The sequence below is a fragment of the Phascolarctos cinereus genome, unplaced genomic scaffold (genome assembly GCF_003287225.1).
Source record: "Phascolarctos cinereus isolate Bilbo 61053 unplaced genomic scaffold, phaCin_HiC Scaffold_4;HRSCAF=312, whole genome shotgun sequence".
Lineage (NCBI taxonomy): Eukaryota > Metazoa > Chordata > Mammalia > Diprotodontia > Phascolarctidae > Phascolarctos > Phascolarctos cinereus.
The window spans coordinates 614799108-614822686 of NW_027555847.1; the positions used below are offsets into that span (position 1 = coordinate 614799108).

Here is a 23579-nt window from a genome sequence, read left to right on the forward strand (position 1 = left end):
TCAAAATAGAACACTGGGCTAAAATAATAACATACTTAAAAATATCTTGCATTATGGAGAAAAAATACTGAGGCTTAAGGTAAGACTTTAGAAAATGTGTAAACAGAACTGTGATGGTGTCTTATCATTTGGACCAATGTGCATGATAAAGCAGCAAAATCTGCCAGATTTGATGGAACTAGTAGCAAAGTAACAGGGGGGTGAAAATAATAAAATGATGGGAACTTCAAGAAGTAGCTATACCATGTACAGTTTGTGATAAATTAAAAGAATGCCTTGCATACCATAATTTTGGGAGTGATATGAAGAATTTAGAGTAAGATTCCACACTGAAAGTCAGTTAAAGATATGAGAATAAATTTTTTACAATACTGAACTCTAATAATGAAGAAATTTTAAGAAGATATGTAAATAAGACGGAGACAGTAAGAACAATAAGGGAGAGGGATATTCATCTATACAGGATGAGACTGGTGGTGAGAAAAAACACCAATTAATTTTAAATTGTTTCTGTTTTGTTGGCCAAAATATGGTCTTTGGGTTTGGGAGGAAAAAACCAAAAACGATCAAGTTACTAGTATAGGCCAAGTTTAGGTTGGTTCACTTGCCTTCAGTTTCCAGTCAAACACTAGGACACATTATTAAGAGCTGGTTTGAGACCATATAGAAAGGGAAGTGGTCATTAAAGAGTCAGAACAAGCTAATCTTACTTCCTTTTTTAACAGGGCTATTGGCATATGGATAAGTAAGTTTGCTATAGAGACAACTTACTTAGATTTTGGCAAAGCAAAGGGACAAAGCCTTACATGCTGTTATGCTTGTAGACAAAATGGAAAGATCTGAGTTAGATGACATCATAAAATAACTGTGGAACTGGCTGAATGCCTGGGTCCAAAAAATAATCAATGATGGATTGAAAATCTAGTGGCATGACTCAAAGATCCTTGACTCTATGACGTTTAACACTTTTATCAATGTTTGGAAGGCACAGATTGGCATGCTTATCAAATGTGTAGATGACACAAAGCTAGAAAAGATAAGAAATGCTGGACTGAGTCTGGATGCAAAAATATCTGGATAGCCTAAAATAATGACAAGGATAAAGTCTTACATTCGGGTGTCAATAAAAAAATCTACTTTGTAAGTACAAGATGGGAGAAGATGTGACTAGACAGTGGCTTTTTAGAAAAAGATCAAAAAGTTTTAGTTTGCTATGAGCAACATGGTAGTCATAACACTGAATAAAATCCTAGATTGTACAGAAAGCAGTGAAGTGTCTAATGATGGTAATCCAGAAGTAAATCTATTCTGGTCAGAAAATATCTGGAGTATTGTATTTAATTCTGAGCATAATATTTTAGGTACAACATAAGTTCAAGGGTATTCATGGTAATGGCCATGTTGACTAGACAATAAAATAACTAGTAAAAGGAACTGAAATTTTTGGCTTGGAGAAGACTTAGTGGGGATGTAATAGTTGCCTTCAAGTACCTGATGGGCTATCATCTGGAAGAGTAATTGGACTTGTTCTGTTAAGGAGCAATAGGTAGGAATTATACAGGTGCCCACTTAACCTCAATATTAAAATTCCTTTACATATGCCCTGTCATTGAAGGTCTTTAGGAGAGACTGAATGACCACTTGTGAGAAGGCATATGTAGGCACAGTTGGTTTAGGTTCTGTGATTCTGACCCAGGGCAGAAAACAATATATACACAAGAGCAGATGCCATTCTAAGAGTATCCAGAATGTTAAAGCCCAGAATAGGCTGAATCTTGCAATGAAAACTAGGACTAAATAAAAAAGTATTAAAAAAGCTGTGCTGGAGTAGTAAGACCAAAGTAGGAACAGGACTCTTTTAAGGGGGCTTGTGAGTATGTTAGAGGAAGTGATAATCACTAAGAGTCAGTATTAGTTCACCAACAGCAGGTCTTATTAGCCTAACCCCATTTTCTTTTTGACAGTGACTAGACTGTGAGTTAACTTACTAGATCAAAAGAATAGCAGACACACACTCCAATTTCAGCAAGGCATTAAAAATAAATGATGAGATAACTAAGAAAAAAGATGGAGAGACAAAAACTGGATGGTAATATAAAGAAGCAGACTCAGAACTATATAATCTGACCTAGAAGGTGAAGAGATGTCCATGACAGCACAATAGGGAGCTATCTGCTCAATGTCCAAATGTGCTTTAACATTTGTAACAAATTATTTCAATACATAGGTAGCATATTCGTAAAATCGGCAGATGACATGAAGGAGGAAAAGACAGGGGAGGGTGGGGGGAGAAAAATTTTCAACTCAAAAGCATATTGGAAAAAAAAATTAAAAAAAAAAAAAGACGGAAAGGACAGTCAACAATTTGGACGGTAAGACACAGTATCTTTCAAAAAGCTAATCGTGATCTTGGGCTGCATGGTATCTAGAATAAAGGTTATAATCCTATTGTACTCAGATAGCTGAGATTCAGTTATAGGTACCTTTTAGGACGGACACTGACAAGATGGGAGTACAACCAGATGAGGGTAACCAGTATGGTTAAGGGAATGGAAACTATCCTCTGTAAGACTGCAGTATTAGGGGTGTTCAGCCAGAAGACAAGACTAGGAGTTTGAAGGTTGGAAAATGGATGGGAGAGAAAAGGGAGATACATGATATACCTTTAAATATTTAAGGACTGCTACCAAATAGAAAGAGAATGTAATTTGTTTAACTCTGTCCCAGAGGGCTGAATTAAGACAGGGAATAGACTTTAAAGATAGGCAGATTCTGATATAAAAAATTAGATACATTCAAAAGCGGAATGGGACTACTCTGACAGGTAGTGAGTACTACACCACTAAAGGTCTTCAAAAGTGGAGGCCGGTTCAGGGAAATTATAGAGATTTCTGTTAAAGAATGAGTTGGCCTCAGTAACCTTTAAGGTCCCATCTAACCTAGATTCTATGATGATCCATCAGAACGATGGCCCAAAGAATCCTATGTTCTCTTAAGTCCAATCATGCTATAACTAAACTAGAATTTAGTTGAAGTTCCATTTCCTAAACTGGTTTGGCAATTTTCAAGCTGTGGGGAAGAATTTGTAACAATTTCCCCCTTTTGATTTACTCATATCCAACTGACTCAGGAAATGAATTGAAACAAAAAGAAATGCACACTTTAGCTTCTGGTCAGACTGCTCCCACAAAACTACATCCAGGTCCCCATGGAAAATCTTCATTTATGAAGATGATCTGACATCCACTGAATCATATCACAACTAGCATAGCACTTACGGCATGCTATTTATCCCACCCAGATAATACAAAACAAAACAGCAATCCTAAAAACCAAACTGATTGACAGCAAAAATCAGGGCATGTGCACCGCTAAGATAATGGCTGTATAAAAAATAATGCCAAGACATTCAGATAAATGGTACTACTGGAATGCACTGGCAGGTTATATATTTTATAGACAAAGCCAATAAAAAATAATAAAAATCATACTCTAAATCAGGCAGTGGCTGATCAAAGTCATGGAATCCTCAGGTAAGGTGATTGCATTATAAGCAGCTTCCCGATTTTCTTCAGGCAAATCAACAACACCTGAAAAAGACAAAGTTGAATCAAGAATAGGCCAATTTCTAAAGAACAAAAACGGGGGCAGTGAAATTTCCTGAAGGATAAAATAATAAAGATAGAATATTTTGATACAAGGTATTTCTATTCTTCTAAAATCATAGTAAGACATCCAGTCTTTAAAAGCTGCTGAAGGCACTTAAAAGTTGAAATTGTCTAGTCCGTGATCACATAGCCAATATGTATCAGAGGTAAGACATGAACCCAGGTCTTACGGACTCCATGGACAACTTTCCTATCTATTAAACCACACTTTTGCACTTTAATAATTATTGTTCGAAGTAAAAATCAATTTCTGTATAAATTTAAGAACTTTAAATAAAACCATACAAACTATATAACTATAAAGTACAAACCATCTACCAAATTAAGTGAGGCTATGCCAAGTAACCTTCATGGGTCAAATGTACAAAAAAAAGATGAGACAAAAACATAATTATAACATTTCTTTCAAATTTATGCAACACAATTATGGGTAAAGTTTTAAAGTACAATTACCTTTAAACAGTACAATAACAAGAAACACTGCTCCAAGCAGTTCTCAGAAAACAACACAAAAACTAACAGTTTGGTGGCTGATAAGAACAAGTTATCCTAACCTCTAGAAAAGGGGTTTTTTACCTGGGGTACATGAACTGTTTTTTTTTTAATATTTTGATAATTAAATTTCTCTATAACTGGCTTCCTATAATTAATAATACACACTCTATTTCATGCATTAAAAAACACTGCTCTGAAGTGGGGTCTATTGACTTCAGCAGACTGCCAAAGGGCTCTACATGACACAAAAATGTTAAAAAAAAACCTCACGCTTTAGAAGGCTAATGGAAAAAAAGAACTGATTATTGGCAATGTGTAGCATTAATTTAAAAAATAATTTTTGCACTTAGTGTAATGGTCAGTCACTAGATCTATAATTTTAAGATAGTAAATCATCTTTTAGAAGAGAAATATTTAAAATCTGTTTTTTTAAGATACTGTTTAATTATTAAGAATAATTTAGAATATCACTTGAAATAGCATCTACTACAAAAGTAGGGAAAATAATGAGAAAATTAGGATAGAAGAAAGCTTGACAGTACCTGGCCGAAAAGCCATCTTTATCTTAATGAAAGCTTCATTACAATCTGCAAGAAGATATTTTGCTTTCCTGTGATAGATTCGAACTACTCCCAATAAGAGATGTCCTGAGGTTCGAAGTGCCATCTTTACCTATAAATAAAATATTAACATTAACCTGTTATAAAATAAATTACATAGGGTAAGGTCACCATGAAAACAAAAGCAAGCAGGAAGACTAGCTAGATTTAACAAATTCTTCTATTCAAAACTCTCAATATTTATAATGAGGTTTATTATCTAGATAGTACAATAACTTAAAAAAAAAAAGAATGATACAAGTGGAAAGATTCTGAATTATTCTGTTGCCATAAGGACAACTTCCCTAACAGCTCTTGAAAGATTTCTAAGTTATCCAAACAATTCCCCAAAGCCTTTTAAAAGCTAAATTGGTGAAAAAATTCCTATTATATATTTAATATTTATTTTAGCCTGAATATTAGTCTTACATGGGTCAAATTTAAATGAATTTATTTTTATGTCCTTTATATACACTTCATAACAAAATGCCCACTAGGAGCTACAGCTTAATTTTATTATTTTAATTTACAAAGGTTTATTATGATTTTATCTTTGCTTTAAAGATACACTGTTAAAAGAGCATTCTGGGAAGATGGGAGAATAGGTCAGAAAATTCCAACCACAAAAGTGATAAAATAGCACCTCAGGGTTAACACAGAGCAATAAAAATAAGAGTAGGAAAACAGGAGTCCTGGGCCAGAGAAGATCTGAAGAAAAATCTCAGGACTGGGGGCATCTAGGTGGTGCTTCGGCCTTGGAGTCAGGAGAACCTGAGTTCAAATTTGGCTTCAGACACAATACATGTGACCCTGGGCAAGTCACTGGATTGCCTCACCAAAAGAGAAAACAAAAAAATCCCAGGATGAGGTTTGGTCCCTGTGAAGAGTAAACATCTCCAGGCTAGGGTCTGCTTAAACAACAAGCAGCAAGCCCTGGGGTTAGCTAGGCTGGGAAGCTGCCTCAGCCCCAGCCCCATGAATTTTTACCCCCCAAATTGTGAGAGCTATTAAGTGTCAGAGCCAGGTATGACTTAGAGGAATCTCAGCCAGGGGCAAGAAGAAATCAGCAAATGCCTGGTGGGTGCAGAAGCAGTGGGGGAGAGACTCTGCTGCTGTGAGCACTTACAGGAGGCTGGAGGTCTTGGTTTTGGCTGTAGGCCAGAAGCACCATCTCCCACACCCCAGGACTAGAGATAATTACAAAAACTAAGCTAATACACATTTTGAAAATGCATAGGTGGGGCAGCTAGGTGATGCAGTGGATAAAGCACTGGCCCTGGAGTCAGGAGGACCCGAGTCCAATCCAGCCTCAGACACATAACACTTACTTAGCTGTGTGACTCTGGGCAAGTCACTTAACCCCCATCACCCCCCCCAAAACACACAGGCAAAGGAGAAAGAATCCAACCACAGAGCGTTTACTGTGGGAATAGAGAAGACAGGGCGTTTGTCTTTAGAGATACCAAAGCAAAGAAACCCTCTTCTACTCCAAAGAGTAATGTCAAATGGTCACTTGCCCAAAAAGAATTCATAAAACTTAAAAAAGACTTCAAACATCAAATGAGACTGAGGAAAAACTAAAAATAAATAAATAAGAACAACCCAAGAAAAACAAAACTAAGAAAAGAAAGTCAAACAATTAAAAAAAGGAGATCCAAAATCTTAAGAAAATGATTTCTTGAAAATCAGAATTGGGCAAGGGGAAGGAAGCCAGCAAAGTTGTGAGATGAAAAAATAATAAAACAAGATATAAAGAATGAAATACTGAAGAGAATGTGAAACATCTCATAAGAAAAACAACTGATATGAAGAACAGATCAAAAGAAACATAATAATGGGACTACCTGAAAATTATGAGCAAAAAAAGAATCTTGATACAATAATACAAGAAATAATTAAAGAAAATTGTTCTGAAGCATTAGAAGAGTTTCATGAAAATAGGGGAAAAAAATCCACCCATCACCACCTGAAAGAGATCCTATGAGGAAAACCCACAGGGATATTATATATTATAGTCGAATACCAAAACCCCCAGCTCAAGGAAAAAAATACTATGAGCAATAGGAAAAAAACAATTTAAATATGGTGATGCCATATTTAATTAGAATCAGACAACACAAGTCACACAAGCAGTGGCGACCCTAAAGGCTGCAGGTCTTGGAACACTACATATTGAAAAGCAAAAGAACTGGGGTTCCAGCTGTAAATATCATACTCAGCAAATCCTGAATGGGATTAAAAAAAAAAAAAGACATTAAATGAATTGTCATATTTTCAGGACCTTGTTTAAAAACAAACAAAAACCAACCTGAACTTAATAGAAGATCTGACATACAAAAGCCAAGAGAAATAAAAAAGGTACATACCAAAGACTAATCAATTACAAGGAACTCAATAAAGACAGACTGTTTACCTTTTATGTATGTAAAAATCTTAGTAAAACTAAGATTGTCATTAGTAACTGCGTAGTGCATAACAAAGACTGGGGTAGACCTGAGTATGATGTGACTTTAAAAAGTAAAACTGTTTAGGAACAACTAAAAAGAGTAATTATCTTATACAAATGAAGTGCTACAGGAAGAACTGACACAGAGGAATTAGATGGGGGAGGAGGGTCTGTGAGTTCTGGAAACCTACTTTCATCAGGAAATGGGCTCAAGTGAGAACAATACATATGTATCTATAAGACTATAAAAAAGTCTTCTAAATTCAGAAAGAAAATGCTAAATAGTGAGGTATCTCTAGAGGGGAAGGTAAAGGAATAGGTTAAAGGGGCATAGAGAAGGGTGTTTAGATTTATGGGTCTGGAAGGATAAAGAGGGATAGGTTAAGTAATAGAAGGATAAGGTGGCATGTAGAAATAAAAGTAGAGGAGTCAGGAAATGAGATATGCACAAACATAAACACCAAAGATCAGGAGTAGAATTTGTCAGGTTAAGTATATGTTTATGTATGTACGTATGTATGTATGTATGTATGTATGTATGTATGTATGTATGTATGTATATTTGCACATATTTATCTGTATATATAAATATATCTATGCTTAATTGGGGGGGTTGCAAGAAAGAGGGGGAAAGAAGAAAGTACAAGTTGTACAGCAGAGAAAAAAAGAAAACTTACAAGGAAGCAAAGATGGACAGCTCTCAACACAACATGCAGTATTTATTATATAGGCTTTCCTGAAACGGAAATTTATTGCTATATGAAGCCTTTCTTGTGTTCTGCTGTGCACAAAATATGCCTTTATTTTTTTTCTTATTTTGTATTTAAGTTTTAGTATTTAAGCCTAAAAAAGATACACTGTTAGAGACATTTATTCATTTATTTAATGATTTATTTAATGCTAAGTCCCTGGTCAGAAATAAAAGCTCCCATCAAAACATTTTGCCAAATGCAGTCTACTCTATAATAAATGCCTTAATGCAAAAAAGTAAGAGTGGTTTATCACAACAAAACACAAGCAAACAAAACAAAAACTCTCTACAATCTTCTTCATTTATAATAACCAAAAACTTCACTTAGCAAGGCATATATGACTAAAAAGTAAAAAATGTTCTATTCCTCACCTTAAATTACTACACAGTTTCATCCCATGATGGGAGGTGGCAACCTGTGAAAAGCAGTACACCTAAGTTTCCAACTTCTTTCCTTCTGAGATAACATTCCAGAAGGTAGGATGATAGGTGCTGCTAAGTATGTAACAACTCCCAAACATGGGAATTTGATATACACTATAAGTATTGCAGTAATAGGGAAGGGTAGAATGGCTGTCTACACTGACCAACGTCTCAACAAATCAATGAAGAATTCACTGTAATAAGAACCTATATAAACCATGAAGAATTTTTCAAATCAATCTTTAGAAAAACACTATATTCTACTCTAATGTGAACTTTAAAATAAATAAATCTAAAATTGGGCCTATCTTATACCTCTGTACAGCCCACAGCACATAGAAAGCATTTAATTAGTAACTGTTAAAAAAAATTCATCTTCTGACCAAAGAAGTAATAACAGAATAATCACTTGAGTAGATTTCAAAGGGGCTACATTTTCTATTGATGATGTATCATCAACAAACACTGTCCCCTTTGACTCTGAACAAGTATGCTCTTCCCTACCCCAGTAAAATTTTTATAAATCAACATGTATAGTTTTCAGTCCCCTTGGTAAGGAGTTGAGATATATGACAATATGTTTCAGCAAACCTAACATGATAGTAATTTTTAGCTATAAAATCCATTGGTCAAAATGTTTAATACCCCCCAAATTTCCCAAATAAAAGCTAAATCTTACACGTATCAATTTAACATCTTCTGACCACCACTGTCAAAGTAAATTATACCATCTTTCAATGAAGCTTTTCCAACCATTCCCACCTTATCTACTATAATCAACATCCTTGTCACTCTCCTAAACATTTCCCAGTTATTTTTAATGTTTTTATGTCTACAAAAGTGCTTTTAGTTAAAGGCATAATTCCCAACTAACACTGCTTCATCAATGCAATTTTGCTAATACTATTATCATTAGTCAATCAATAAACATTAAACCGCCAACTATGTGCCAGGCACTGTGGATACAAAAAGGTTGACAGACACCAATGCTTAGTGGAACATCACCTATCTTGTTCTTTTGAAGTTTCACAGGAGGGGTTCGCTTGACTTACTCTACTAGACTAAAAAAGTATTCTCTACGTTCTTAACTCCCTTCAGCATAGGGTGGTTCAGTACAGTGAGATAACTGCAAATTATCAAACTTCTTGCTTACCTTTACCCCTTAATATAACATGACCAGATTTAATGATCCATAACACAGCATTGTAGAAAGCACATTAGATGGGAATCAAAAGATAGGGTATCTAATCTAAGACCTGCAACTTGGCAATGTGAAACATGCTGGCAAATCACTTAATCTCTCTGAGCCTCAGTTTCCTCCCCTGTAAAAAGAGATAGTTGGATTAGCCAGCACTTCTTAAACTATGGAGACTCACAATTTAAGAAGAGCTGAAAGGGTCTTGAGTGGAAAAAATTTAAGAAACCCTGGACTAGATGACCTCTAAGGCTCTTAGCAGCTCTGTTATACTCAGTAGAGGGTAGATGAGGACATAGAAGAGTTTTCTGGGGTCCACAAGTTATGACAATTCAAAAGCATTACTCCAAGAGTGATGTAATCTTTTATTGCCAAGAGAAAGACAAGCTGTGGTGGATAAGCAATCTAATGCTGAAGAATTATAGCTGTATATGAGAGAAGTATGTTGTCTTCCTAGGGCATGTAGCTAAAGTAGTAATGATGGAAAACTGCCTGAAACTAGCCATATCTAATGATTATCACCCAATTCTGGTGATTCACAAAAGAATGTATAAGTGAGAATGCGGAAATATTCCCCAGGGACTATAAAGCAACAGATAGGAAAATACAGGACTTGAGTGTTTTCATTGATATTTAAAAAAAATATACATAGGAATTTAAAATATATATATACATAGGAATTTTAAAAGAAAAAGGAAGTGAGTGAAGGATGATGCTGAAGACGGAATGATGGGCCAAGGATATAGTAAATCTAGCAAAAGCTCCCAAAAATGTGTTGGTCTGGAGATGTGACGATCTGATGAAAGGTGCCTTAAATAAAAAGCTGAAAAAAGCTCAGATACAACTGTTAAGCCGCAGCATGTGTAACAGAAAATGAGCTAGCTACAGTTTTCAAAGAACTTACAGTCTAATGAGAGAGACATATACAAACAACTTAGTAAAAACAAGATATATACAGGATAATTTGGAGGTAATCTCAGAGAGAAAGCAGCAGGGATGTGTTGGTAAATGTTTTTAAGAACTCCAGAAAAAAAAAGGACACATAACATTAAATTTAATATACATTATTAATATTTTCTCCATTATCTTCTTAAGTCTAGAATCAATGAAAAATAAATAGGACCCTGAACTGCAGCTTTTGCAGATTTCTGAGTTGTAAAAGGTTCCCACTGAAAACTAGCTTTCAAAAGCCAGTACAAGCTAGCTCTAATGTATCACTGGAAGGCAGGCACTAAGATTAAGGAGGACAGGAATGGATTGTTGTAGAAAGTGAGACTTTAGCTGAGGCTTGAAACAAGCCAGAGAAATTAGGAGAAGGAAATGCTAAGGAGTACGTTCAAAACAGTAGGTACAGCCAGTTAAAATGTTTGGAGCTGGGGGATGGATTGTTTTGTTCAAGGGACTGCAAGAAGGCTAGTGACTCTGGATGGTAGAGTATTTGTGGGGCAGGAAGAAGAGTAGATGTAAGAAGACTGGAAATGTAGGAAGGGTCCAGGTTCTGAAGGGCTTTAAAAGGGACTGCAGATTTTTACAATCTTGGAGATAACAGGGAGCTACTGGAGTTGACTGAATTGGTGGAGAGGAGGGGTGTAGGGGTGTGTGTGTGTGAGAGACAGAGACAGACAGACAGACACACTTTATGAAGATTAATTTCACAACTGAGTGGAGGATAGACTGGAATGAGGAGAGGCTTGAGGAAAGCAGTTATTGCAGTACTCCACACATGAAGTGATAAGAATTGAAACCATGTCAAAGGAGAAAAGGGGGCATAGAAAGAAAGAAACAATAGGACCTGGCAATTGACTGCATATGAGGGGATGAGAGTGAGGAGTCAAGGATGACATCTAGGTTCAGTTTTGGACATAATGGGTTCAAGATATCAATGGGACATCCAGTTCATGATGTCCAATAGGAGGCTGGAGATCAGGAGAGAGATCAGGGCTGGACAAATAGATGTGAGAAACATCAGCAGAGATGATAATTGAATCCATGAGAGCTGATGAGGTAACCAAAAGTAAAACAATATAGAGGGAGAATAAGGCCTAGCAGAGAGTCTTGTTTCAAATATTCAGTATAAAAACACTGCACATAAAGAAGGTATACAGTAGAAATTCATGAATTTGAAGGGAGAAGCAATGTGTGGAGCACCTGGGTTAAGATCAAAGGTTGAAGAATGTAAGCAACATTGGGGTGGAAATAAACTACAATGTACCTGGGCAGACAGAAAAAAAAAAAGCTGAAAAGTTCCTGATGGTTCCATAAGATAAAGCTGTCATGAAGGTAAAATATAGCTGTGATGGAAAGATTCCTTCAATGCAGATTATCTCCCATGTCTTTTGACCAAAAGGTAAAACCTGATCTATTTCTGACTCATTGATAATTTCATCTTTCAGAAGATGGAAGCAGCAACAACTTGTGGTCTTGTACTTGATTCAGATCAATAATTTGTTGAAGGAACATTGGGAAAAAGGGACCAAGCTATCTTAGAATTCAAGACATGAAAATTAATGTGAAGTAATTAATCAGTACCCTAGATTTAAGGAGAGATGATTTCAAAGAGTTCATAGAAAAATATGGTTAGAATACATAAAAAAGCATCTATGTGCTAGACACTATATGAGATACTAAGGAAACAAGGCAAAAACAAAACTTTCCCTGCCCTGTACAGCTTACATTCTATTGGAGAAGACAACATGAACATAGATAATATAAAACATATACAAACACAAGATAGATTTTCTTGACACAGGATGAGGGTGGAGGTGGAGGGAGAACTAAAAGCAGAAGGGGATGGAATCAGGGAAGGACTCATATACAAGGTGGTACTTAAGCAAAGTAATGAGTGAAGACAGGGATCCTAAAGCAGAAGTGAGGAAGGAATGTATTCCAGGAATAGGGTGAGGCAGCCATGTAAAGGCATGAAAGATGGAATGAATAGTCAGGAGTGATTTGAGGCACTGAAACTAATCAGGAGGCTATCAAAACAGTCCAAACAAAGAGGTGATAAGGTAGCTGAGTGGTGAAAAGGTGACAAATCTGAGATTCAGCAGAGGCAGAATTGACAAACTTGCCAACTGATTAGGTATGAAATATTAAGGGTAAATGAAGAGATGCAAATGACTGCAAGGCTCTGAACCTGTTTAACTGAAAGGAGGTTAGTGCTCTCAACTGAAAGAGGGAAGTCAGGAAGAGGGCTAGATTTTGGAGGAAAGAATTCTGTTTTAGAAATGTTGAATTTGAGGTTGACTACAGAATACTCAGCGGGCAATGTCCAACAGACAGTTGGTAATGTTGGACTGAAGCTTAGGACAGAAGCCAGGACTAGATATACAGACTTGCAGAGAGGTTACTTAAATCCGTGGAAACTTACGAGAACACCAAGTAAGAGAACGCAGAGTGGGAAAGATAGGTAGAACCTTAAGGTACATCCATAGTTAGAAGGCATATGATGAACCAGAAAAAGAGATCGAGGAGTGGTCAGTCAGGATAGAGATCAATGTCACAAATTCCAGAAAGAAGACCCTGTCTAGAAGGATAGGGTGGCCTATAGTGCTACAGAGGTCAAGAAGGATGAGGATTCAGGAAAACCACTTCATTTGTTTATTCAGGGATCATTGATAATTTTGCACAAGAAGAAATTTTTAGAGCCAGCTATGTGGTGCAGCAGATAGAGGGGTAGATCTGGAGTCAGGAAGTTGTCAGTTTATATCTGACCTTAGATACCACTAGCTATGAGGTGTTAGGTAAACCATCTAACCTTGGTCTTGCTTTCCTTATTCATAAAATGGGGGTAATAGTATCTACTTCAGGATTGTTGTGAGGGTGAAACAAGATATTTGCAAAACTCCTTGCAAACCACATAAAGTTTTACATAAATGCTAGTTATTATTCATTCACTTAATAAACATTTATCATTACGTGCCAGGCTCTAAGTGCTGGGATTACAAAAACAGGCAAAAGATGGTAGGGGAGACAACATGGAAGTAAATATGTACAAAACAACTCATATGTAGGATAAATAGGAAATAACTAAAAAAGGAAAGCATTAAGATGGAAAGTTTCCAGTAAAAGGTGGGATTTTACCTGGGCCTTAAAGAAAGCCAGGGAGGTAGGCAGTCAGATTGAAAAGGGAGAGTGTTCCAAGCAGAGAAAGTGCCAGGCACTGAGAGATGGGGTGTCTTGTTCATGGAACAGTCAGGATGCTAGTGTCATTGGATTGAAGAGTATGTGTCAGAAAGTAAGGTATAAAAAGACTGGAAAGGTAGGAGAGGGCTAGGTTATGATGGGCTTTGAATACTAAACCCTGTATTTTTTATTTGCTCCTGGAGGCAACAGAAAGCCACCAGAGTTTACTGAATAAGGGAATAACATGATCAGACCAGCATTTTTGGAAAATCATTTTAGTGGCTGAATGGAGGATAGACTGGAGTAGGGAGAGACTTAAGGAAAGCAGACCCACAAGCAGACTATTACAGTAATCAAAGTGTGAGGTAATGGAAGCCTGCACTAGAATGGTGGCAGTCTCAGAGGAAGAGAACAGGGAGTATTTGAGAGATGTCACAAAGGTGAGATTGAGGGTGGAAGTCAGACTGTAAGGAGAGGAAGAAGGGGCAGTGAATCTAGACAGCTTTTTCTAGCATTTTGGCTGCATAAGGCAGGAGACCTTTTGGGGAGATCATAGGGACAAGTGAAGAATGAGGGAATGAACATGCTTATAGTTAGCAAGTCACTAGTTAGGAAAAGAATAACAATAAAGAGAGAGAGAGAGAGAGAGAGAGAGAGAGAGAGAGAGAGAGAGAGAGAGAGAGAGAGAGAGAGAGAGAGAGAGAGAGAGAGAGAGAGAGAGAGAGAGAGAGAGATGTAATAATTAAAAAAGGCAATCTGCCAAAGATGGAAAAGGTTATAAGCTGAGTTGGACTTGGTCATTAGAAGGGCCATCTCTTCACTAATGAGAGGAATAAAAGAACAGGAAATGACACCAAAGGATTTTGATATGCAGAGAGGGTAAAAGAGAGCTTGAATTGCCTCTTTTCTGAACAGTATTCTGCTGAGGAGGGTAGAAAAATTTATAGGAAATTTAAGGAGAGAAGAAAACATTTAGAATTAGCTGCTATGAGGAATGTCAGAGTCAGTAAAACATTCTCTTATGGATAAGGGGGTCAGTTAAGATTAGAAAACAAATTTGTAGCCTATTCAGTCAGCATGCTTACATGACTTTCTTTAACACTGTCAAGCAACGTGTGAATTTGAAAAAAGTGGATTTAAGCTCCTTTGAGAGCAGGGAATACTTCAAATCTTTGTATCTGTATCTCTACCCAGGACCCAGAACAGTGCCTGCCACGTACTAGGTGCCTGACACGTAACTGACGTAAGAGATTGGGATTGGTTAGATACAGGATCAAGATTATGAAGGGGGAAAAGAAGCAAGAATAGGGACACTGAGCACGGCACTGAGGAGCAGAGATCAATGTGAGGATGAAGAATAGGTATAGGAGTGTTGCCTAGGAAGAGATAGAATCACAGGAAATTATGTGTAGATAGAGGAGTTTTCTTACAAAAAGTTAACATGAGAACAAGGGTGTGGAGTGTGACTGTTCCTATGCTGGGCTTAGATGGAGTAGAGATTAATGAACTAAGAGGCTAGAGTGTTTGAATACTGAAGTTCTCTAATTTAAGGGTAGGGTAGGCATTTATAAAGTACTTAGGTGCCAGGCAACAGGGATACAATGACAAAAGCATAACAATTTCTAGCTCAAAGGGACTTATATTCTATCAGAGAAGACATACATAAGTTAGTAAATTCAAATAAATACAAGGTAAAATTTGGGGGGTGGGGGTGGAATAAAAGCAGTTTCAGGGATAGGAAAAGATCAGGAAAGATTCCATTCCATGTAGAAAGAAGTGTCTGAGAAGAGCTGTGAACGATACAAACAAAGACTTCTTTGATGTGAAGGTAATGTGGGAGTGCATTCAGTTTTGGACATTTTGAGTTTGAGATGCCCGTGGGATGTCTAGTTTGAAATATCCAACAGGCAATTAGACATACGTGGCTAGAACTCAGAAGATGGTAGAGATAGATATGTAAATATGTCAGTCAGTTAGCATCGAGATGGAAGACCATGAGCCAAGAACTAAATTCTTTGACAAAGGAGAAGATTGAGGGATATAGAGAACTGCCACAAGGTTCAAGTATGAAGAGAGTAAACCTCAAAGGAGAGGTTACCAAGAGATGGCAGCATGAGCAGAAGGGGAGAGTTAGAAGCAGTAACAGGGACCAGTAATTACGTATACTCCTCTTGAATCAGTGTGTCTGCAGACAAGAGAAGGTATATTCAGTGTTGAAAAGACAGTCAAAAATGTTTTCTGTGGGGGAAGGCAAGACTCTGAGTGTAGAAGAGGAAAATCTTGAGAATAATAGCTTGCCAATTATTCTACATATATTCTCAATTTGATCCTAAATGCTCAGAAATCAATTTACTTGCACACGGTCATAGGGCTGTTAACTACTACAACCCATGTCTCTCAATTCCAAGTACCATGTGCTCTTGCCATTAAAAGATACTGCCTCTCTGAAGGGCAAGTTAAGTTTGTTCAATAGGAGCAGCTGCATTTTGGGAAAGACACTGAAGAACTGGACTTTTTTCAGGGGAACTTCAAAGTACAATCCTTACCCTATGAAGCACCTGGGAGTGTTTGGTTTGGTGAAGAAAAAACTTGGGGGCTAGAAAGCCAAAATCATCTTCAAATAGCTGGAAGGTTCTAATGTGGAAGACAATTTAGACTTATTCTGCTTGGTAGAAAACCACTAAGATTAATGGACAAAAGTTATAGGGAAGAAAGCTCTGGCTCAAGACAAATACAAGTTCCTAATGATCAGAACTATTAAAAAAAAAAAGGAATGGCTAGCTTTGGAAGCAATCTTCAAGCAGAGGAGAGTTGATAACCTGTAGAAAATGTTCTAAGAACTGAAAAAACCTGGAACTTGGTGTAGTAGAGAGGAGCTGAAAAAAGCTTTTAAAGTTTAGAAAACCACACTTCTGAGTCTCAGGAAGCTGAGACACAGGTAGACAAAAACGAGAATACAGTTTTTTTAGGCTTGTGCTTAAATGGTAGAGGTTGAACAGGAAAGCAGAATATGGAAGTTTTCTGGATACTCCTGAGTCAAGAGGCAAATAGGTCTAATGCTTAGAACTGCTTTTACTCAAAGAGCAAAAGTGTTCTTTCCAGTAATCTTCACTCAGTGGGTGTGAATTCTGGGATCAAGGGTACCCAAACAAAAACTTGCCTTTGGAGCTAAACATTAAATACATACATACATACGTATGTACATATGTACATGTATGTTCTCGTGTGTGTGTGTGTGTGTGTGTTAAAAATTTAGATTAGTGAGGTGGTTATTATAAATTAACAGAGAACTGACTATACTTATTTTGGAATAATGCTAAATAGCTTATTTAGCAATTACTATTAAGACACTGTTTAAAAAAAAAGATCAGACCTAAATTATATCAATAATAATGAGTAAATCTTATCTGATCAAGTTCTATGCTAATCTATTAACAATACATGATTTGGGATATTCTCTCAATTTCACTTGTCCTTAATAAACAAAACTTAAGCCTTAAAGCTTTCTATAATTAGTATTTCATGCTAACAAACATACCAAAATGTCTACTAATATCAACATAAAACATACCTTGGGTGAAATGATACTCTCCACACTGCTCTCTAAATTACACTCAAACACATGGGCTTTGGTTAGCTTCTTATCCCAATGGGCTGCTAGCCAAATTTTGGCCAGCGGCCCTCTCTTACTCAGGACAAAATGAGCGTAGAACATGGTGCCAGCTGACTAGAAAACCTGTCAAAAAAGACAATTTTAAAAAATCATATATGCCACACAAATGCTGAAACATACACTTCCCTAATCTGATCTTGATGTCAGCAATAGAGATACTTTTTGGGATACATACCAATTCCCCAGTTGACATTTAAAAAGTTACTTCACATCTCAGCTCCAACTTAACTTTACAGATTTATCTTACGTTATTTTCTTTTGTGTACTCTATGTTCTAGCCAAATTTTGGTTCCCCAAATTAAACATTCCATCTCTATCTACCTCAATGCCTTTACATAGGTTGCCTTCTATGACTGGAATGATTTTCTTACTTCTGCCTCTTAGAATTCCTAATTTTCTTCAAAGCTCAGCTCAAATTTTATCTTCCATACAATAGCTAACTTAGATTTGTACATGTTGTCTCCCCCAAAAGAATGTAAGCTCCTTTAGGGCAGGGACTTTCATTTTTTTCCCATTTGCAATCCCTGTGGCTGGTACAGTAGGAGCTTAATAATAGGCCCACTGATTCAGCGATTTCATATTAATAGGGCAGAAGAATCCACCACCTTAAACAGGAAGAGTTTTAAATTTTCAATACAGAATTATTCTCTTCCCCTACTTTCCCCATTAACAAGACACACAAGAATCTCAGAGGAACTTTCCCCATGCTTTATGCTTGAAGTTCATCCAAATTTTATTGCCTATTCATACTCAGATATATGGGGAAACATTTTAGTTTCACCAACTAGAAACAAAATACTACATATGGCAAGTAAATAATGCTCCAGAATAAAAAACATCTCATTTTTCGACTAGTGACTAACCAGAGAGTAAAAATTCATGCCATTCCTCCTCCCCACCAAAATTCAAGCCTGATACAGTAAGAACTCAACTACAAGCTTATTAGAGTCTACCATTCCCCAACTCTGCAAATTTTGAAATTATGGCTTACTGTTCATACCTGACCCAATAACTGCATCAGATGATAAGAGTCAGTCATAGTAGTAAAGCAAAAGCAATAAGAAAACAAGCCAATAAAACATATCAAACACACCATAAAGAAGCCACATAGGAGATAGTTAATCATTTTCCCTTTGGCACATTAATATACCATTTAAAAAGATTAGAAAATTTGGTGTTGAAAATAAATGTTACAGAACACTTCTCACACCAAAACTATGACACACTCCGATTACTTTTAATAGTCTATAGAGTATTATAGTTCCTTTGAGAACAGAAAGTATTTGTGATTCCAGTGACATACTGGTTGACATATACACAGATTTAAAGCTTGACAGAAAAGTCTAGTTATGGATAAGTAGAGTGAGATGCATTTAGGCCACTGAAACCTTTTCAGCACTTAACAGCAAAATGTTTTGAAAACTTTCATTCATTTAAATTGAATGCTCTCACATGATCCTCATTTATTCTAAGGCATTATGCCCCCTAAAAGGAGGCAAAAAGACATTTCCATTCCCAAAGCTGCTTATTTAAAACTGAATATTCATTTTTCCTCCTAATCAATGATTCAAGACACACTAGAGGATTTTGATGCAAGGATTTAAGTAAAATATTCCAGGGTAGGAGCAGTATTTAATAACGACTTCTTACAGTTCCTTTTCCCTCAAGTACTTTTCACATATTTACACCCTACAAGTCAAGAAGCTCACTTGATGACATCCAGTACTAGTGTTACAATTGTTCAAGATTATTATGGTAATTGTTCTAAAGAATATATACACACAAGAGAAAAATGACAAATTCAAATTCCTTTTAGATATCAAAAGATTTTTTTTGAATGATTCACTGTCAGTTATGAACTTACAGAAGCAGACACTTATATAATGGTTATAAGGACTAAAGGTATCTTCTAAAGTTTAGAATCTAAACACTTGAAAAAGTGATGAACTCTACCAGGAGTCAATTAGTTGACCAGCAAATATTCTTAAACATTTTTTGAAAGCTCTGGAAATTGAGCTGTTGGCACCTTCTACCAGGTGTGATTAGCTCATGGTAGCTCTTCAGCTGCTGGTTAGAACTGTGCCTCAAAATAGTCAATCTTCATTCCACCACAGGAACCTAAGTTCCTGAGCAGATGCAACTTCTTGGCAAGAGTAGATAAAGTTGCAGCAGGGAAGCTGGCCTGGAGAGTAATCTGGCAGGTAAAGTCGGCCTGAGGAAAGCATTGGTCTTATTTCAATGTGGCCAACAGTTCCTTCTATTAGCATATGGAATTTAGATTACAGTGCCCTGATAACATTATCACTTGTTTAAAATAATAACAGAAAACTGTTGTCATCTGTACTTTCTAACCAAAAATGTATTACAAACTCCCTAAAAAGATGGTTATATGAATTTAGGACTAAATTTTACTAACTCAAAAAAAAAAGTTAAGCCCTAATTGATTTGGATATCAAAAGGCAATTTAACGTAAAAATAGCAATTAGCATGGTAGAAAATTTAGTTGATGTTTTAGTACATTTTAAGGAATACAGAATATGGCAAAGTTATTTTTCCCATATGACTTCAAAATGCCAGTTAAATTAATTTCTGGATTTCCATGTTGAAGTTAATCAATAATGCTTCACTCCTGTTATTATCAGTATTATTACACATGGAACTCAGAACTCTTTCTAGAAATCCAACAGCAGTGTATGAACAATAATTGATAACGAGCATATATGAGAATTTTAATAAAGTATAGACACTTTAATACAAATATTGAACTTAATTTCAATTAAGTTGTTCTTTTATCAAACTACTTACAGTTTTCAGAGAAAATATCGTTTGGTATACTAAAAAATTTTTGGACTTGCTAGCATTGTTTCTTTTCCACTTGAATGTTTATAATCTAAATAAGTCACAAAGAAGTTGAAGTCATTTCAGGGAATGAAAAACTTTTTAACAGAAAATGCAAAGATAATAAATTCTTATTTGAAAGCATATTCTATATAATTGAACACATAGGATAACAGGATCTAGAGCTGTAAGTGATCTTAGGCCAAATACCCATTTTACAGACACCAACCAGAGGTTTCTGCTTAAGTGACTTGTCTGCTATGCTGCCTCCTTGTTCTATATCTATATGTATGCATGTAAAGAAAATGTCTATTTTCCAGATGGAACATTGGTATTTCTGGTAAGAAAATTAATGCATGTGGAAAAACTCAAAACATTGTTTACTTAAGACTATTCACATTTTCCCTCTTTTAAATAAACCAGCCCCTTCAATTTGCACTCTAGATCATAGGTTTTAAAGCCGAAAGGGGCTGGAAATACTTAATTTAAGGGGGAGAAAAAGTAGAAATAAACCTTTATATGGTGCCTATTACATGCCAGGCACTCAGCTAAAGTGCATTTATACTTTAGAAAACTTAGCAAAAAATTCCAGTCAGATTGTATGATTAAGTTACATTAAGTAGAATCTGAACAGCAAACTTTATTGTTATTTACTTACTAAAGTGTACAGTGCTAATCATTCCACACAGCTTGTGCTTACTCAACTTTACAATTAAGTAATTTATCCATAACATTTCCATCTACTCTAGGATTTCTTTAAGGTAAACATGATCCAACTTTACAATTAAGTAATTTATCCATAACATTTCCATCTACTCTAGGATTTCAAGGTAAACATGATCCTCTCTGTTGCTTCTGACATTAAAACATGTAACCTTTCAATTTTCATAACTCTCATGACGTTACACGACTGCATACATAGCTCACACACATTTATGTATGAAGTGTTTTCATGTTACACTATTCAGAATATTTTGTGATTAAAAGAAATACTTTTGCTTACAAGGAGATAAGGCAACAAACTTAAATTTTCATTAGAAAATCAAGATGAATTCTACAACTTTTCGCAAAGTTAAAGGCGGCATAAAAAGGTCATAACTGATCCAACAAGGCGTGTCTTTTTCAGTTTTACTCCATTCAAACTCGAAATATATTTACTTAGTATAAACTTTAGTAGCACGATTCTACATGGTCATCTTTTCACTCCTCTAAAGAACTCAGGTATTTTTTCTAACCGCCCCCTCCCTCCCCCCGGACCTGTGGCCTTTTTGGATCCAGAGACTTCAAGTTAACTATATCAGATACATTTCTCCCCAAAGTCCCCACCAAACATTAACCAGCGTTTAGGAAAGTTGAGGAGGGCGAAAGAGAGAACTAACTATCGCAGTCTTCTTCTAAGGGCCCCAAGCATGTTTCCCTTCGAGTTTTTTTTTCTCGTTTTTCTATTTGGTCTTTCCCAATTGTGATGTCGCCTTAAAGGGATGAGTCCCTTAAAGGGAGGGGGGAGAAGGGCTCTAGAGCCCTGGGCCCCGGCCCGGGCACTGCGGGTCCACTTCCTTGATGCCTGCTTCCCAACCTCTACAAACTGTTGCTCCTCCTCAAAAGTTGGCATTGGGGTCGAGGGCGGGCCATCTCCCCGGAGATCCCGCTTCTCCGAAGGATCCCCCCCATCCCTAGGCCAGGCCCCGGGGGCAGGGGGGGGGGCGCTTCAGAGCCGGCGTTTCCCGATCCCCGGAGCCCCGAGCCGAGGGCAGCGGGAGGTGGCGACGAGGGGCGGGGTGTTTTCAACTAAATCTGCTCCCTCACCCCCCGCGCGCACCGGGGCTTGTCCAGGGGAGCACGGCGAAGAGGCCCGGCCTGATCCGCGGGCACTGGGCCTGGCCGCGGCTCGGCTCTCGCTCCCTCCCGCAGCGGGCCCGGACGCTCGGCGCCCCGAAGGCGGGGAAAACTGGGGCGGGGGGGGTTCGGCAGGGTCTCTCACCTCGAGCTCCTCCGGGAACAGGGACGGGCTGGGTGGCCCAGGGAGGGGAGAGGGTTAGGGGAAGGGGGACGGGGAGAAGGGGGGACACCCCTCGCCCGGTGTGAGGGGAAGTCCCTCCTGCCGCCTCTGCTTCTACCGCCTCCTCTGCCGCCGCAGCTTCCTCCTCCTCCGCCGCCGCGGCAGCCGCTTGCCCGCCGCCTCCGCCTCCTCTCCGATTCACTCAAACAAACAAGATGGCGGCGGCTATGGCCGCGGCTCTTCCTGCCGCCCAAACCCTCCGTTCAAATCGGCAGGATGTTTACGGTCAAAATGTTCCCCGGGCGCCTGCGCCGCCAGCCGAAGCCTACGCAGGCAACTGCGCAGGCGCGTGCTCTCTTTCCTCTTAGCCCGGATTCTATCCCTCCCCTTCCCGATTGACGGAACAGATAGGCTGAGCATGCGCCAGTAAGGCCGCGCAGTTAGGCCAGAGCTTGGGTGACCTCGCGCATGCGCTGCGGTTGCAGACGTGGAGCGTGAATATGTTTCTGTATTATTTAATTTATCGGTGGTGGGTTTTTTTTTCTTCAAAGAGAACACGACTGTTTCGGGACTGAAAGTCAACACGTGGTTGTCAAACTAAGTTATAATTTAGTTGTGAAGCAACAAAGTTAAATTTTTTCTTCTCTGTCACTATAACTCCAAATATAATAATTAAGTTCACTTAAGTTAAAATATTCTAATAAAGTTAAGCTTAGACAAACGAAAAAAAGTTATGCCATCAAAAAAGTTTAAATCTCCAGAGGCCCATTTCCAAGTTAAACTATTCCTCTTGAGGCTTTTTACTTGCTCTGCCTCCACACTAACATAATTGGTTATATTTTATTTGAGATTAAATTATTCTAAAGGAGAAGTTAAACATAACCTGGGAGACTTGGGGCAAGTCTAGTATTTTGCTGGAAATTATATGAGGTTTTGAACCCCTAAAAGGACTAGAAAGAGCAGATATGTTTTTCTAAAAGAGCCATCTAAAAGTGGAACAGGCTGCATGTGGTAGTGAGCTCCCCATCACAGGTGCACAAGTATTTTATTATTTATTACTGTCAAGGATATTAGAAAGAATATTTCTGCATGAAGTATGGGGGTTGGACTAGAATTCTAAATTCTCAACCAAGGCCAAGTTGATAGCAGAGGCTGATATAAAATGATAACAATATTGTTAATAGATATTGATTGATTGGATAATACTAATTCCAATATACATGTTTTATCCTATTTTTTTCACTACTTTTTCTAGGATTTACACTATTTTGTGAAACTACCACGTATCAGATCAGATAACTCTCACACAGTACTATCCAACTTTCTTTGATTCTGTGTACACTGAGCAGCAAACAATAATTTTCATT

At 37.4% G+C, this 23579-nt stretch overlaps 1 protein-coding gene across 1 annotated transcript in view; it reads right to left on the minus strand.

Annotated features, from left to right (window-relative positions):
* RAD21 (RAD21 cohesin complex component) overlaps positions 1-20246 on the minus strand; it is a 36193-nt gene extending 15947 nt beyond the window's left edge. The window contains 5 exon segments of the mRNA XM_020965432.2: positions 3492-3528; positions 3531-3590; positions 4706-4835; positions 17274-17438; positions 20181-20246. Coding sequence (XP_020821091.1) covers positions 3492-3528; positions 3531-3590; positions 4706-4835; positions 17274-17417 — 371 coding nt within the window. The 5' untranslated portion in view covers positions 17418-17438; positions 20181-20246.
* Between the last annotated feature and the right edge of the window lie 3333 nt (positions 20247-23579).